The sequence below is a fragment of the Cydia strobilella genome, chromosome 8, assembly GCF_947568885.1.
Source record: "Cydia strobilella chromosome 8, ilCydStro3.1, whole genome shotgun sequence".
Lineage (NCBI taxonomy): Eukaryota > Metazoa > Arthropoda > Insecta > Lepidoptera > Tortricidae > Cydia > Cydia strobilella.
In genome coordinates this window covers 11883264-11902528 of record NC_086048.1, presented here as the reverse complement: position 1 = coordinate 11902528, position 19265 = coordinate 11883264, and the positions used below count along the sequence as shown (strand labels likewise).

At 38.6% G+C, this 19265-nt stretch overlaps 1 protein-coding gene across 1 annotated transcript in view; it reads right to left on the bottom strand.

Moving 5' to 3' along the window:
- LOC134743671 (disintegrin and metalloproteinase domain-containing protein 10) overlaps window positions 1-19265 on the bottom strand; it is an 88597-nt gene that overhangs the window by 49501 nt on the left and 19831 nt on the right. The window contains exons 2-3 of the mRNA XM_063677264.1: window positions 7556-7755; window positions 6942-7008 (exon numbers count right to left, since the gene is read on the bottom strand). Coding sequence (XP_063533334.1) covers window positions 6942-7008; window positions 7556-7755 — 267 coding nt within the window. The remainder of the gene's footprint in view (window positions 1-6941; window positions 7009-7555; window positions 7756-19265) is intronic.

Sequence of the window (19265 nt, the reverse complement as noted above, 5' to 3'; positions counted from 1 at the left end):
TCCGTCGGTAGACATAAGCGATATTGTGCTCGCCCCGAAATGTTCAAGTATCCGAGCTTTGATAACGGTCGCATTCGAAGACATCTGCGTTGACAGCGACAACGACTGCACGACTGGTCGTAGGGCCTGTATACTGTATGCATAATCGCGACTCGGTAGCAAAGTGCATAGAGCCGGTGTAAGTAGGGCGACGAACTGCGATCGATGCCGCTACGCCCTCCGCACAAGTTTATCCATTCTCACTGTTCCAAACTTTCGCGATCATAACCACACCGGTGCGATGCTGCGGCTATACTTGTAAACACGAACTCTTTCGAACCCAAGGGAAACGATAACCAAATTATGACCCGTAGTCTTCGCTCGAATGAATAACACAAGCACACACAAAAGGAATCACCTCTATATGTATTATCAAAGATAGATATAACTCCGTAATAGATGGATACAGTCTAAGGAAAAAACGTGCCTCGAAAATCAAGAAAATTTGATTCTCGTTCAGAGGGCGCTACTAGTTTTGGCCTACAGTCGTATAGATGGCGTTGACGGTTTCGTTTGTTATTTAACAATTTTAACGCATATCAGTGAAAGAACATGGGTCAAAATCATAAAAATATTTAATGCAAATAAAAAAAATCATTTACCTATATTTAAATACATTCTATCGTATTTTTATAAATCTTCATTTTTAGTTTCAAACTGTGTCGACAGATGGCAGTGAATTTACTGGGGCTACAAAATTTACTATGACAGTACCGCTCTAGTATAAGTTACTCTATGGTATTATATACGATTTATACGGCCATAAAGGGGCCCACTGACTATAAGTCCGCCGGACGATATCGGTCTGTCAGTTATTCGGAACTGTCAAATTTTTGTTCTAACTGACAGGCCGATATCGTCCGGCGGACTGATAGTCAGTGGGCCCCTTAAGACCGTGACAAGTCAAACGTTATCAAGTTATCGACGAGCATTTGGCAATCGCTGGCATGATGGGAGCCCAAATCAATATCTAATTATTCTAATTATACGAGTACGGGTCGCATGGCCTGCACGGGATGAGTGTAACCGTTATTAAAATAATTTCACATGGCATATCGTACCTACACGGTAAACGTTATCTTAAATTTTGTTCAGAAAGGCCGTAGCTAAATAAAGGAACATCTGCCCTTGAGCTATTTTGACTTCATTTTGTATAATATATAGTTTACTCACAACTACGTAACACACTAAATATTAAAAGAAATGTTTTTGGGAAAAAAAATTTTTGGTACTAAGTTTTTATCGCTGACTGTACTTTTCTCTCCACAGGCAACTAATACTTATCGAGTCAATTCTAAAAACCCCAAACACAATTAGGTTGCGTTGTTTTATCACAGAATTCCTATGGCCACCTCGTGTCTCCATCATCAGATCAGCTCGACGGTAGTACCATAATATTTCATTGTCACCCGACTTACATAATGTATAATGTATGCAAATTTTCAATTTGCTTCATTACAAGTTGGGAAGTCGGTCTTAATTTGCAAGATTTGACCCGTACAAACATACATAGTCACATACATAGATACATTGCAAGTTAATAAAAAGCTTGTAAAAACCAAATGGTTCCGTAGTAAAACGGTAATAAGTAAAAAAAAAATATTTTTTTCCCTTCCAGTCATAGATATTTTTGAGCTGTTTTCGGGTATAGATGTATAAATGAATTAAAAAAAACCGACCATGTGCGAGTCGGACCCGCGCACGAAGGATTCCGTACCATTACGCAAAAAAACGGCAAAAAATCACGTTTGTTGTATGGGAGCCCAACTAATATTTATTTTATTCTGTTTTTAGTATTTGTTGTTATAGCGGCAACAGAAATACATCAACTGTGAAAATTTTAACTGTCTAGCTATCACGGTTCATGAGATAGGTACAGCCTGGTGACAGACAGACAGACGGACAGTAGAGTCTTAGTAATAGGGTCCCGTTTTTATCCTTTGGGTACGGAACCCTAAAAAGACGGTCCACGGTCTTTAGATTTTTATGATATAAATCACTAAGTCAAATTTTCATAACATCTTTAAATATTTAAATGGGAGCGACCGCTCTAAATTAAATAAATTTCCAATCGTTATTTATTGAACTATCACACAGTGATCACACAAATAGTTTTTAGAGTGGTCGCTCTCGTTTGATTTTTTTTTTGTTATGAAAATTTGACTTATGATTTATCATAAAAATCAAAGGACTGCGTATATACCTTTGTATATATATATACAGGGTGGAAATAGATTTTGGGTCAGTGAGGGCAGCTACCAGATCCCGTGTTGCTAGGCGAAAATGGTCTTAGGAGACCTTCCTCGATTTCAAATTAATGAAGATTGGCGTTTACAAATTTTGGAAAAAACATACAGGTTGCGAGAAAACGGTCATTTTTGACAAACTTTTTTTTTGTGCCATCGATCCCATTCCTGTCCAGGATCAAAAGCTTGTATGGGACCAAAAAGAAATTTCCGGCTAGAAAAGCCATAAATCGAGAAAAACTTTCCCCATACAATTTGTATAAAAATGAAAAATGTTCTTTTTACATGTATTTTTTTATGTCAATCGATTTCATTTCTATCCAGTATCAATAGTTCCCTTGGGGTCAACTTTCGGTAATGTACAAAAAAGCCAGAAATTAATGAAAACTGTTTTCATACATTTACTATGGAGAAAAAGTAAAACTTTATTCTCATTTATCTGTCACCCTAATTCATCCTCCTATGCTGAATGACTGTATGAAAACAACCAATCCTTCAATGAAACAGAACTGATTAGCGTGACAGAAAAATGTAAATAAAGTTCACTTTTTCTCCATAGTAAATGTGTGAAAACAGTTTTCTTTAATTTTTGGCTTTTTTGTACATTACCGAAAGTTGACCCCAAGGAAACTATTGATACTGGATACAAAATGAAATCGATTTACATAAAAAAAATACACGAAAAAAACTTTTTTCATTTTCATACAAATTGTATGGGGAAAGTTTTTCTTGATTTATGGCTTTTCTAGCCGGAAATTTCTTTTTGGTCCCATACAAGCTTTTGATCCTGGAGAGGAATGGAATCGATTGGCATCAAAAAAGAGTTTGTCAAAAATAACCATTTTCTCGCATCCTGTATGTTTTTTCCAAAATCTGTAAACGCCATTCTTCATTCATTTGAAATCGAAGGAAGGTCTTCTAAGACCATTTTCGCCTAGCAACACGGGATCTGGTAGCTGCCCTCACTGACCCAAAATCTATTTCCATCCTGTATAGTGCTTCAAATCTTGTAACTAAAATTTGAACCACTTCCCGGTATCTGATTAAGTTGAAATTTGGAGTACTGTCGTAATTCCGGTGACAATGCAATAATATGCTAATATGGAGGTGTTCTAATGATGCAGCCGGTAGGTAGCCAAAGGAACTCCTCTATGGAAAACACAAACACATCAAGTTTAGGCTCATTAGAAAGGTCTCAAGAAGTATTCGATAGACATGCAAATGAGAAGAAGTACAGTTAGCAATAAAAGTGTGTGTGATTAAAATAATTTTTTTGACAGTTACTTGTTTTATCATTTAATACATCTACAGCAGTCGAACTATATACCCGAAAACCGCTCAAAAATATCTAAGACTGGGAGAAAAAAAATAGTTTTTTAGGGTTCCGTACCCAATGGGTAAAAACGGGACCCTATTACTAAGACTCCGTTGTCCGTCTGTCTGTCTGTCACCAGGCTGTATCTCATGAACCGTGATAGCTAGACAGTTGAAACTTTCACTGATGATGTATTTCTGTTGCCGCTATAACAACAAATACTAAAAACAGAATAATATAAATATTTAAATGGGGCTCCCATACAACAAACGTGATTTTTTTTGCTGTTTTTTTCCGTAATGGTACGGAACCCTTCGTGCGCGAGTCCGACTCGCACTTGGCCGGTTTTTTACTTATTACCGTTTTACCGATGGTGGCTCCGTACCACTCGGTTTTTCTTTTATTATTTTGTGTTACGTGTACTAATTGTGAGTAAACTATATATATCTAAAAAAACCGGCCAAGTGCGAGTCCGACTCGCCCACCGAGAGTTCCGAACTTTTTAGTATTTGTTGTCATAGCGGCAACAGAAATACATCATCTGTGAACATTTCAGCTATCACGGTTCATGAGATACAGCCTGGTGACAGAACGACGGACAAACAGACAGACGGAGTCTTAGTAATAGGGCCCCGTGTTTATTATCCTTTGGGTACGGAACCCTAAAAACAAGTCAAAATAGCTCAAGGGCAGATGTTATCCATCTACGGCCTTTGAAATATTTTGAATTCCTCAAAAGAATTAGATTTACAGTTCGGAATGAGCACAATGTCGGGGCAAATTTTCTGACGGAGTAATTATTTACATAGCGTCTTTAGGTAGCAAAGGTATACTTGCGGAGCGGGAGCTCTACCGCGCCGTACGCGGCTCCGTCCGTTCGCCGACATTAAAAGTCGATTGGCCCCCGAAAGCTCGGAAAGCTCCCAATTAGCTGGGACTTTGACGCCATCCCGACAGTAATTGCAAAAATAAATATGTTTTAGTGCTCTCCACCCATTATTTATGTTCAAAACGAGAGATCGGCCCGCTCAATTATACACGGGACGGGCAGATGCGATGCGAGCGGTGTTTGACTCCTGTTTGATTAAAGAGAAACACAATCGCGAGCGACGTGCTCCGAGCGGGACTTATTAAATTTTCTCTGGGGGTGAGTCAAACAATGGCGTTATATCTGAGCTCTAGATAACGTCGGTGTTCGCAGTGTTCTCCTCACAATGGGTGCTGCGCCCGACCACCGCACGCCATCTACAAACTTCGACTCCTTGTCGGCGACTTTACGATCTGCACTATAGGTACTGCACGAGTTATTTTAATTGTACTCATTGTCACGAGTGGGGTATCATTATACACGCAGTATGTACTTCGAGACAATGGTTCCCACATAAAGTTTCTGTTGACAGAGTTGTGGACAAGTTACAAATACTTGAAGAATGTTCTCCAGATATTGGTTAGTTACAAAGATTCGGTTGAAGTTTGCGTATATTACGTTAATTAAATATTCGAAATAGCTTTACATTGAAATTAATATATTATTTTATCATCTATAATGAGTTTCTAAGAACCAATGCTTGTTAGCGTGCAAATTCTGAATATATATTTACACTAGCTTAAGAATATATATTTAGCTGCTTTTTATCGATTTCCCATACAAACTTCCATCCCCCTTTTCACTCCCTTAAAGGATGATTTCTGGGATAAAACTACCCTATGTCCTTCCCCGGGACTCAAACTATCTCTATACCAAATTTCAACTAAATCGGTTCAGCTGTTTAAGCGTGAAGAGGTAACAGACAGACAGACACACTTTTGCATTTTTAATATTAGTATGGATGATAGACAGAACAAACACAGTTTAAGCCTTCTTCAAAAAACTAAAAGCAAAGAGTCGAATATTATAAATAATCCACACAATCCTCACCTTCCACATAATCTCTCACCAAGGACGTTGCTTGTTTTATGTATACGTATACAAGTACAAAACACAAATATGGCACAGGATAGGCAGTACAAACGCGAACTTATCCCTTTAAGGGATATCTTCCAATTAACCTTTATTAGATGAGAATTGATGAAGAACGGTAGACAAATATAGCACTGAGTACAATAAACTAGAGGAACGTCAATAAAATTATAAAAGGGCGAAAATAAATATTATTATTTTATCCATACTAATATACTAATATATACTAATCCATATAAAAAATAATAATAAAAAGCCTTTTTATTCCTTAACCACTTAAATATACAAATTATTTCTAAACTAAATACTATTTGTTACTAATCTAGTAAAGTGTTAGGACCCCTTCCGGGTATAGGCCTCCTATGAGGAGGCCTATAATCCATATCCATATAATATTATAAATGCGAAAGTCTGTCTGTCTGTCTGTCTGTGTGTTCCCTCTTCACGCTTAAACCGCTGAATCGATTTAGATGAAATTTGGCATAGAGATAGGTTGAGTCCCTGAGAAGGACATAGGATAGTTTTTATCCCGAAAATCATCCCTTAAGAAAGTAAAAAGCGGGGTGGAATTGAGATAATTAATGAAGTGTCTGCTAATTTGTGTGCATAATATGCTCAAATTGAATAATTGCTATAAGACTTCCTCCAGGCGCTATTCTTACTCTTGCTGGGGTTACTAAGTCCACGCAGACGAAGTCGCGGGCAAAAGCTAGTAATATTATAAATGCGAAAGTCTGTCTGTCTTTCTGTCTGTGTGTTCCCTCTTCACGCTTAAACCGCTTAACCGATTTAGATGAAATTTGGCATAGAGATAGGTTGAGTCCCTGAGAAGGACATAGGATAGTTTTTATCCCGAAAATCATCCCTTAAGAAAGTAAAAAGCGGGGTGGAGTTGAGATAATTAACGAAGTGCCCGCTAATTTGTGTGCATAATATGCTTAAATTTAGATTGCTATGAGAATTTTTCCAGGCGCTATTCTTACTCTAGCTGCGGTTACTAAGTCCACGCAGACGAAGTCGCGGGCAAAAGCTAGTAATATTATAAATGCGAAAGTCTGTCTGTCTGTCTGTGTGTTCCCTCTTCACGCTTAAACCGCTGAACCGATTTAGATGAAATTTGGCATAGAGATAGGTTGAGTCCCTGAGAAGGACATAGGATAGTTTTTATCCCGAAAATCATCCCTTAAGAAAGTAAAAAGCGGGGTGGAATTGAGATAATTAACGAAGTGCCTGCTAATTTGTGTGCATAATATGCTCAAATTTAGATTGCTATGAAATTTTTTCCAGGCGCTATTCTTACTCTAGCTGCGGTTACTAAGTCCACGCAGACATAGTCGCGGGCAAAAGCTAGTTGTTTTATAACAGAATATTTTATGCTCACCAGCCAATTCCCCGTGATATATGTGCGACGTGTCGACATTGTGTATTTGCCCCTGTGAGCCCTCCACCTGAAACAACGGAAAATTCATTAAAATTATTTACGGTAGCAGCCAAGCGTTGCAATATCGTGTAGGTAGAGGAACAATTTCCAAAACTATTTTCAATTTAGTATTTCAGCTCTGTTCTGTCCTACATCCTGTAGGTAAAGCATAACATTATCTACATTCGTGAAGAGCGAGTATCAGCTGTAAAGAAATGCAAATCGTTAAAACGCCTTATGCGCAATATGCAGCAACTCAGGACTATTCGCAGAGTAATTTGCAAGCTTAGGATAAGGTATCGCGTACAAACTCCTGAAAGCTAATTTAAAGAATTAATGAATCTTGAGTAGACCCTCCTACAAAGCGCACTTATGTTCTAGTATAATCAAGTATTAATGTCTTAGATACTTGTCTAGCAGTGGACGTCTTTCGGCGGATTGTTTGTTAATTGTTGTACTATATAACCTATCGGGCGCGCGCATATCTTGAGCCGCAGATCAGCGGATGCGTCCGTGGAGAGCCGCGCACGCCTTTTCTGCTCGTGCAAGTCGTTCGTGGTGTGTGATGTACTAACCTGCAAGTCCTCGTGGAAGGCGGACAGGTCACGTCGGAGCCGCAGGTGGAACCGCCGGCCGTGCGCGCGGAACTTGAGCCGCAAGTCAGCGGGTGCGTCTGTGGAGCGCCGCGCGCGCGTGTGCTGCTCGTGCAAGTCGCTCGCGTCGTAGTCGAGCGGCTCGTAGTATGTGATGTATTCACTTAGTTCGCGACGGGTTGCTGCAACAAAAGAGAAAAACGTTAGCCAAGGTACTTGTTATTTTTCCACTGTTTCAGACATTCGAGACGCCTTGATGACTTTGTATTCCGTGTATGCAGCAGCAATACTCTTATTCTCTTAAGATTTTTAATAAAGCTGTGTTTACATAATTTTACAGTACATATGGTGCTACCTTACCGCACTAGTGCGATAATTAGCACATTACGTTACGTGACTATGTCGAAAATGGGTCTATATTGGGTCGCTAAGACTCCGCTGTCTGTCTGTCTGTCCGTCTGTCACCACCACCAGGTTGTATCCCATGAACCATGATAGCTAGACAGTTGAAATTTTCACAAATGATGTATTTCTGTTGCCGCTATAACAACAAATACTAACAACAGAATTAAATAAATATTTAAGTGGGGCTCCCATACTACAAACGTGATATTTTTGCCGTTTTTTGCGTAATGGTACGGAACTCTTCGTGCGCGAGTCTGACTCGCACTTGGCCGGTTTTTTTTCAGGCTTTGCGGATTGCGAACCATAGTCAACGCCGATAACGGCACGAATAGCGACCCATAAATAAATGCAAATTCTCTATTCGTTTGCACACATCATGCATACCTACTCTAACTCCCAATAACATACTCCCTCGTAGAGCAAACTAAAGCTAAACTCGCTTGAAACGTGTCACAGGCAGTCCATGAGGCCCAGTTGAAAGGCTTAAGGCAAAACAATCTGAACTGGAACAACCGACTTCGTTGACATTCAGCAAGCACGCGAGGAAGGCATTGCTCACGGTTTTATTTTGTAAGACAACAACAGGTACGATAACACCAAACAAAAACCACCCGCGCGAAGAGTCTACGCGAAAGCTTCTAATCTTAACTAGATTTTTTTTTCCTAAATTAAGGGTAAAGTAGAACAAAAGGGATGCCACAGACAAAGTAGATTTAAAAAACATTTCGACTCAGTTACACAGTTAGATACTGGGGGAAAACACGAGTTTCAATTTAATTTCGATGAACAATAAATAGTCATGAATTTGAACATGATACACATTTTTTATTTAAGTAGGTCAATTGAGCACCACAAATCTGAATTCGAGCCGCCCGCTTCAAATTCCACTGAGATTGCCTAATAACGATTTCGTTACCGACTTTGTAAGTTGAAAGCGTAACGAAAGACCCCTGAAAATTTATTATTAAATATGCTACAATTCCTGATAATAAACGTAAAGGGTCTAGCAGGCTAAGTGAACAAGAAGTGCCCCCAACGACGGGTTTGGTCATTCTTTCAGGTGGTGTACTGGCAGGTCCTAGGTGTACTGGTAGTTACTAGCATATATAAAGAAAGTACCAGTGCAGTGTGAAGATAAGTTAGTATGTAGGTATACAATCTTTTCTAATAAACCTATTTATAATGCATCGACGATGACATGTCAACATTGATAACATTTGACACATAATATCTGCATTTGTTTTTTGCATTCTGTGTTGGAAAATGGATAACATTAAGTGATGTAAGTCTTGTGAAAAAACATTAAAAAATATTGATGAAAAGAAAAAATGCATAAAAACTGGGCAAGAGGCTGATTTAAATGCTCTGTTGGTGGTGATTTAAATGGTTTGTAAACAGACACGGGCAGCTGTCACCCAAAAACAAAATTGATAAAATAAATAAATAGCCCTATTATATATAAAGAGCCTTAGGGGTCCGCGGAGCACACTTTAAGAATGGCTGGCTTAACACAATGTAAGAGTCCCGTCCCGTATGAGTCTTTGCTACTTTTAAGCGATAGCCTATAGTATATGTTTCGTATTGTAGAAGTTAGAGTTAATCGCGTAAACGGGCATCTAACCCAGAAAACAGTAGTTGTCACCGTTATTGCAATCTTCAGTCAGACGACGAATTGCAATTTCGGCAAGCGGGGACAAACAGACGCAGTGGCTTGGCACGTCGACTAAATACAATTAAGGAGTTTAGGTGCAGCGCAGTAGCAAGATGCCGCTTATCGCCGTGGAATGTTACTCTCAATTTTTTCAGAGCGAACCTCGGTAAGCGGTAGGAATATTATTATAGGGCGACAAGTGCGACAACATCCCGACCGGTCTAACTCACTGTCTTATGTCTATAGCAATATACAAAGCACTTACGACCTATTTAATACGTGTGCAGCGTACGTGTCGTTAACAAACAACGTCATATGTGCATGTTAATTACTGAGACTTACGACTTGGAAGTATCAAGTTGGTACCTACTGTGCAACTCGCTTCACCCCAGCGTGTCCATCTTGCAGAATGCCTCTGCTCGGTCTATTACGATATATTTTGGTATATTTCGTCTCTCTGACAATTAGCGATATATATTTTGGTATCGTTGGCGTAACGCTTAGCGATACTCTAAGATATCTGTCGGTATCTTACGGTATCTGCCGATATATTATCGCTCCGTCTGTGATGGGCTTTAGGTGTATAATTTGTTATGGTTTTGTGTAACCCGTGCGAAAGCTGGGGCGGGTCTCTAGTACTGAATGAGACATAAATAAATAATATTAAATATCATCACTTATCACTTCAGGTTATACTGGATAGAGATGATAAAAACATTAAAAACGCAAACGGGTTCACATGAAATTAACTGATTTTACTTGAAAAATAAATGTAGGTAGTCAAAAACGTTGTCCAGTTTAAGTAACGTCTCTGATGTGTCTATTCCACGTCTATTCACTACCTTTTATACCTATAACATTATTAACCCGCATTCGCAAAGCGAGTCTAAACTAAACATCCGCCTGGACTGTTTATATCTATCCGTCATGTTATCCCTTAGATTAATCAATATTCATGGGTGTTATTTCTCTTGAAGTTTCCCAGGAAGGTTCTGGCTCCGAGTTCGGGATGCAATTGGCGTCCGCTGCTATGACACTTCGCTTCGTTGGACCCTTTGGGAATAATAATTCCCCTCTCAGTTACGTCGAGGCTAGTTGAGGCTTAAGCGTTGGCGTGTGAGGAATATTCCACGGTTATTATTGTATTAATTTAACGCTCTAACGCCCACTTATATCGAAACACTGACATTTTAATCGTAGGTATAGTGAAGGAAATCTCAATAATTGTTTTATAAGGTGTAGTGATAAAAAAAAAAAAAAAAAAGTATGTTCAAGATAATTAGGTCAATGAATAAAAGCTAATTTAAGGGCGATTCTCTGGATGGACATATCGGATAGTATCTTTATGAAATTTAAATTTAGTAGTGTCTAGAGAAAATATTAATGTGGTCAGGAAACGTGAGTTAAGGTTAAATGTAGCACAACGTTCAAACCCCTGAGACCCCGACAATCCGCGAGACAAAGATTTAAGTAGACCTCGCAGTTAAGACGGAGCGGGTGCTTGAGGCGGCTGCGACACAGATCACTCGACTACTAGACGGACCATATTAAATGACTCGATGTCATCACATATTAGCGCTAGTATTAGAATGAGAGAACAACCGTAAATTTTAAATATTGCTTAAACGTAGACATTAGTGTAAGATGGTCTAGGTCACAAATTAATTGTGCGGCATAGTCTTACAAGTAATAGAGCGTCTAGAATCCGCCTAAGCTCGCACCGACTTGGCAGGCGACAGAGTAGAAGCGCCACCATAGACGTCAAATTAATGGTGCGGCATAGTTTTACAAGTAATAGAGCGTCTAGAATCCGCCTAAGCTGGCACCGACTTGGCATTGGCAGGCGACAGAGTAGAAGCACCACCATAGACGTCAAATTAATGGTGCGGCATAATTTTACAACTAATAGAGCGTCTAGAATCCGCCTAAGCTGGCACCGACTTGGCAAGTTAGCAGGCGACAGTGGAAGCGCCACCATAGACGTCAAATTAATGGTGCGGCAGTTTTATAAGTAATAGAGCGTCTAGAATCCGCCTAAGCTGGCACCGACTTGGCATTGGCAGGCGACAGAGTAGAAGCGTCACCATAGACGTCAAATTAATGGTGCGGCATAGTTTTATAAGTAATAGAGCGTTTAGAATCCGCCTAAGCTGGCACCGACTTGGCAAGTTGGCAGGCGACAGAGTAGAAGCGCCACCATAGACGTCAAATTAATGGTGCGGCAGTTTTATAAGTAATAGAGCGTCTAGAATCCGCCTAAGCTGGCACCGACTTGGCATTGGCAGGCGACAGAGTAGAAGCGCCACCATAGACGTCAAATTAATGGTGCGGCATAGTTTTATAAGTAATAGAGCGTCTAGAATCCGCCTAAGCTGGCACCGACTTGGCAGGCGATAGGGTAGAAGCGCCACCATAGACGTCAAGTTTCTATGAAAATATGACGTTTATATTAGTGGCGCAGTCAATTCGATGCAGCATCAGATTAGCTCTATGTACAGCTGCGAAATTGCATGGAGAAATTATGAATGAATTTATTGATAAAGTCGCCATGCACTTTTACGGCAGATGGTACACCCAGCCGCAAAAATGCATGGCAACTTTATGAATGAATGTCCAGCTCGCTGTACACTGTTGATGGTTTTGCAGTTTTTACAAAGGCTTCACAATCACAACGCGGGGTCTTCGGATGGTAGTCCACACTGCGACATTATTTACGCGCAGCTGCAGAATGCAATCCGGACGCAGCAGCATGAGACGGTGGATTTATTTAACGTCCCATTTGGAATTGATTCCCTAGCGCCGGCACGCAAATAAAATGCGCAACATGTTATCCTAGCGACGCCAGCATGGCGTTTTCTTAGAGGATACTGTTTGAGGGACTTGCTTTGTTTACTAGTTGGCACTTTCGCTGAAATAGCATCGGCAAATCCAAAAGGTAGGTAATTATATATGGCGGGATACAATACCTGTGGGATAACAGTCGAAAACATGGTAGTATATCTTAGTCCAGCAAATACGCTAGCATAGTCACATCACATATACGCTAGACTCCTATAGTAAAAGTCTTTTAGTACGACTAGCAAACGTATCAATAGTTACTAGCTATCTAAACCACCTGATGTGTTTATTTAAAAATTTAATAAGTAAATGTAGTTACATTTATTATAGTCATAAATGTAACTACATTTACTTATATAGAAGTAGTACTAGTACTATAAATAATAATACTATTTTAATTGTTTAACTTTTATTTTAAGTGTTTTGTTTTTAGTTAAGTATTCCTTTTGGCATTGTAACTTTTAAATTGTATGTTGATATGGGTGTACAACTGTATGTGTTGCCTGAAATAAAACTTTATTTATTTATTTTATTTTATTTTATAGTACAGCAGGAAGTATCGATCTCAATCAACAGTATCAACACCCTTTATGATTTACTAACAGCAAGGCTCATTGTCAGTGCTACTAATATTTGACCTTTCGTACCTAAGTAAGGCACACTCGTGCCGCGTACCAGAAAACAAAGCGTACGTAAACAAAATTGCAAACAAATTGGGATCACTGAATCTGTGTCATGTAATGTTGCATCATAATCCATTGGGTCAAGGCCGCTGTACAAATTATCTCTTTCATAAAACCACACTTACGTTTTGAGGCCTCTCATTATGTATCAGTTGCATAAACTACTATTATAAAACGTCTTGGAATAGCAATTTAACGGATGCCCGCAATTTGATATTTAAATTTCAGCATTTTGAAATACTTACGCGCTTTGGGTTATTCCAAATATTACTCTGATAAACATATTATTTAATAATACCTAAATGAAAGAAAAAAAAAAAAGAAACTGAAATAGTTGTCACGTACTAGAGTAAAAAAGTGACCAAGCTCTCCGGCCACGGCCACCGGAAGGCAGAAAAAAATAGTTATTTACGATACATGTGCGGAAAAGAGGAAATTCGAAACGAGTGGCAATAAATTAAAACACGACCGCAGGGAGTGTTTTAAATCGACACGAGTTGCGAATTACCTATTCGCACGTGTATCGTACAACGTTTTACAGTACATATGGCCCTTTAAACTTACGACATATGCACGAAAAGTACTAGTTCGAGAAAGTAGCACCATGTGTACTGTAAAATTGATTTGTTTCCTAGTTAAATAATAATTTAAATTTTGTGTAATAATGTTCGTCATCCAGTAGTACCTTACATTTCTACCACTAGCATTACAAACAGGATCACATTGTATCACAAAACATTAAGTTTTTACGGCTTCTAGCTGCATTCGGGGTTGTAATATTTAAATCTTTCGCGTTTATCTGTACAGTAGCACAGAACAGGCAGTTTTTGCCAGCGGCGTGTCACTGGGTCAGTGGGACAGGAGCTCGGGATAGAATCACAAAGCCACGCTACTATTAGTACGGTCAATGGTTACTTTTATTCAACAACTACAAGGTCACTCTTCTGAGGGTGTCCTATTAAAAGTATACTTACTCCGCGAATCGGAACCCTAGGCCACCAAACCACCATAAAAACCCATTACATTGACAAGTAGTAATATTTTTTAAAGATTTGTTTACTGTAACGTCACTTTCATAACATAGTTCTATGGTGGCTTAAATATTTACCCCCTTATTCATAAAACTGTACGGGCCTGATTTAGTTTAATTATGTTTTATCCCTTTCTTACAAATATACATAAGTCAACATGACAGACAAACGATTCATAGCTAATTCAGGTTTGTAACGGCGTTAATGAATAACGCCATTAATCCACACCAATGTGTTTTAACGGTAAGATAGTACCTCGTCTATTACTTATATGTAGTAGGATACTGTAGGAATATGTTTATTATTAAGTAACCCATAACAATATTCGATATTTATGAAAATGAATGGTATATTATATTTTTTTTGCTGAAAATACCCACCAAATGTTATTGTTAATTTAGTTTACCCTCAAGCAATCTGAACTTATAGCTTTAGTTAACATACATTACATTATTATTTTAATCCCTGGCCTTTGCGAGGCTTTACTATTGTTTTCAGCTGTATTAGGCCTAAGATTAACCAAAGATTGGCTAAATCAATACTCAGCTCAGTGTAACCCTTGAAGTTAATGTTTATAAATAGGTGCTCTATACGCACGCGAACACCTTGGTCTGAATATACGTAAGCAATAAACATGCTTCTAATTGTTACATTATTAGGCCACGCCACCACCAATATGGCGCAATTAATTATAGGTATACACAAAGTATGTACTAACATTGAAATTCTAGATAAAATCCAATACTGTAATGAAGTAAACAATAACGGTTAGAACGACATATGACTGTGCGATGCGGGTTACCTACCCAACGATACCAGGAATAAATTGATGTCATTACAATATAAAAATCTATAAGACTAATTAGAGTTTTGAATGATTCACGGTTAGTTTCACTAGACCTATATTGACTGGGATATAGACCGTGATTACCTTTTGTATTATTTGTGAGCTCCCGATATTTCGACGCAGTTACATGCATCATGTTCACGGGTGACTGAAGATAGCGGGTGGGTGTCAAAGTTGTGTAGACAGTTGTGTAGAAATTTTAATCGTGAAGATGGGTTTAAACTGTCAAATGTGTGGAATCCTGTGATTTGTTTGTGTAAAAAACCAGTGATATCCGAATCAAACACGCGTAGTGACACCGTGAGTGTAGTGTGTTTGGACAGACCAACGAGTGTGAACGCGACCGGACCAACAAGTGTGAATGCGACCGTTGGTAACGTTGAAAGTGAACGCAGCCGACGCGCAAGAATGAGGGTAGACAGAGCGCTGTCTACACAACTTTGACACCCACCCGCTATCTTCAGTCACCCGTGAACATGATGCATGTAACTGCGTCGAAATATCGGGAGCTCACTAATAATACAAAAGGTAATCACGGTCTATATCCCGGTCAATATAAGTCTAGTGAAGACTAATTAGTTTAACACTATTCTTAATTCAAGAACAAGATAGATAAAATATGGAACTAAATGTTCGTATCAACCATGTAACATTAAATTAATATCTTTAACATGAGGCACTGTGCGAAACTGAACTAATTCTTGCGCCACCGCCGACGAACTCCCTGTTAAATGAACAAGTTTCCCTATTCAAGTCTGAGATAACACTATAACTTCCCTTGACGGAGTTCGCGATTGTTACGACAGGTAAAGAACCCGTGGTGTGGAAGTTTCAGTGATAATAGATTTCATTTGTTGCAGGAATGCAGTGAGGTGAGAACTAGTAATGAATGTTGTAGTAAACACACTTCGAACTTGCTTTAAAGGCGAAATGCCCCTGGTCTATGTAGTTGTTTACAAAACAGGACTTATGTGAATCACATTAAAATGTGGAGCGTCAAGTTGTTTAGACGCGTTACTTCTACAACATAATCTAAGTGGAATTCCTGAATTTAAGAACTTTATTTGTAGACCACACGTATTTAAAAAAAGAAATATTGTGGGAGCGTCTGATATAGTTTATTAATTACAGAACATGTTGGGAATTCAAGTAGACCGGATATTTAAAATTAATTAAGCGTAGAGTCACGAAATAAACACAATTTATTTTTTGTACCATCAACCGCCAACGGGGAAAACAGACGGAGTCATTAATAATACTCTAGCTTAATAAATCTACTCTAGTGGTGCATTTATTATATTAGAACTCTATGTATAGTTTATTACAGATAGGTATCTGGTATTATTTGGTCTGAGAGCTTAACATTCAATTTATGTATTGGGGCCATCGAGTTTGTCCATTCATTCGACAAGTCGCAACGTCGCCGTCGTGGTGCCAACGAAGGGATATAAGACACCCTTTATTCGATACATGGTCTCATTGTGACGACTGTTATAGTTCTTGTAAACGGATACTCAATTAGGAACCTATTGAGCGACACAGACAGTTGCTGTTGATTGATAACTTAGCTGAAGCTTAAACCATGTCTTATAATTATAATAAGTATCGGTTGCTGTCAATAAATTTAATAATGTGCGAGGTGTACGGTCTCCTTGTTAGTTCTTATGATACATATGTCACATCGAATAAGCAGTTTTAGATCCTTTTGCAACAAACACAACTAGGGACTCATTTTCGTACCTCGGAAGAGAACTGGAATTTCCAATATAAACATTTTTTTGCGAACATTATTACAATTACTGTTTAGAGTGCAACCTACTTCAAAAATATCATCGAGTTGCATTCCAGAGAATCCCACGCATATCAGCAATGCTTGCAAAATGCAGATATTTATAACCCGGGAGACCACTATTCCACTTTCTGAAAGGATAGATTAGCTGAATGAATATGATTTGGAGACCAATAACAAAGAAGTAGTGGGTAGAAAAGTGGATAAAGAAATCTTATTAGTTAGCAGCGAACAGAAAGTGCTCGCCAACAGCACTAAACAAGCTAGAGCGAGTACCCCAGGGACGAGGGAGCAATTACTTAGCGACCAGTTACGTCGATACACGTTTTCTCCGTGCCCTGGTGTGCGAACCTACTACTAAATCGCCACACATTTAAACGCGTTCGAAGGGAATGGTACAGTTGTTTGCTTACCGTTGCTATAAAAAAAATAAGCCGAAAAGAAAGCGTAGAAAATAAGTTGCAACCTGGTCTAGTGTAATGCACACGAAGTTTAGATCTAAATTAAATTTATGGGTTTATTGGAAATAATAAAAGCCTTCTATATGAATAACATTAAAAATGCGGAAGATAACTGGCTGTGTATCACCTCTTCACGCTTAAACTGATGAAATTTGGTATGGAGTTGGAGATAGTTTTCAGTTTTGGGATTGGAATTAGGATCATTATATATTAATCGGAAATCATTATTCTACGCAGCAGACAAAGTTGCGGCCTGAGGCTTTTAACGTAATAAATACGATATGGTTTCAATGCCTTAAGCGGATTAGTATTTTTAAGACATTCATTAAGATTGTTGACTGGTTACTAAAATAAAAGCATAAACTAGTTTAATAATCTGTCACGAGAACTCGATCTCTGCAAACATTGATGGACTCCAAACTCCTCGGCTCTTTGCGATACAATTACGAAATGACCAAATTGATAAATTGTATACGGTCAATTTGAACCGTAGCAACTAGCTGCGCCAATTAAACTGGTTACGATCCCACCTCCATCTTGTCCTCTATATTTATGTGCAGCTTTAGAGATAAATACCTACTCAATTACTCATAGCGAATTTATTTCTTTTTCTATACTGTATCTGTTACTAACAACTGCTCACGTGGAGCAGGGGATCCCATGTTGTGTATCTGGGAATAGTATACGTTACACAATAGTAAAATTTAACTCCTAATATACTATTTTTAGCAACTTGTTACAATATAGAGACGCTAGCCTAATTTAGCATGCTAAGGCGAAATGGTTAACATTAATGTTCTTCTGCGCTCAGCTTACATATTTAAAAAAAAAAAAAACCGGCCAAGTGCGAGTCGGACTCGCGCACCGAGGGTTCCGTACTTTTTAGTATTTGTTGTTATAGCGGCAACAGAAATACATCATGTGAAAATTTTAACTGTAGCTATCACGGTTCGTGAGATACAGCCTGGTGACAGACAGACGGACAGACGGTCAGACGGACAGCGGAGTCTTAGTAATAGTCCCGTTTTTACCCTTTGGGTACGGAACCCTAAAAACCGCATGTGGTCGCAAGGTTCAAGGATCAGTGGGAGACAGGGGTATTTGACCCATGTTCGCTTTTCGGATAGTATCTAAGTTTAGTTTTTTAAGTGCATAAATGTTTTAAATGTAAAAATGAGCGCTATGTCGCCAACAAACTGCAATCGCAGTTTGGCGAGGAATTATAATTATAAGAAAATTGTTGTGTTGTACTTTGTGATAAATAAATTTAAAAAAAAACCAGACACACATTTTATTACATTTTCGTGTTCAGGGTAACAATAACAGGGTAGTAAGGCAAAAATAATTTAAAAAAATTGGTTATAATATTACTATATTTATTTTACCAGAAATGTTAAAAAGCATATTATTTTTGAAAATAAAATATTATTTTTGTTAAAATGATCTAAAATAATGTTAGTAGACATCTTCTTTTTCTGAAATTTAATTTCATTACTTGCATAATTCCCATAAAATGTAAAGACCCGCGCGGCGGCCATATCTTCTGTCGCAACTTTCGCGCGGCGCGCCCTATATTTTGTTTCCTTTTAATTTCCTGGCTTTACGACCCCTTTTAATAATCGGAGAGCGCTTTCTTAAGAAGTCGGCGTCACATGTCGCTAATTGCCGCCGTCGGGCGGGGCGGCGAGAGCGCCGTGCGATTTAGCCGGACGGACCAAATTGTTTTCGTGCTCTCTACTAACTGTAATTAAACTCTTGACATTACTTTTACTACGGAATGTTCAGTTGCTCTATGATACAATGTAATTTTGATAAATGTTCCAGTATTTTTTTATTATATAGCTTTGTGCAATATAATAGCAGTCAATGAGAAAATGCATAAGGGAAACCATAACTTTAGATCAAAAATATTGGATCTTTTAGACCGCGAGGCAGGCGCAAAGTTAGTTAACGGCTATGTATGATGAACCCTCGTGAACGTCAGCTG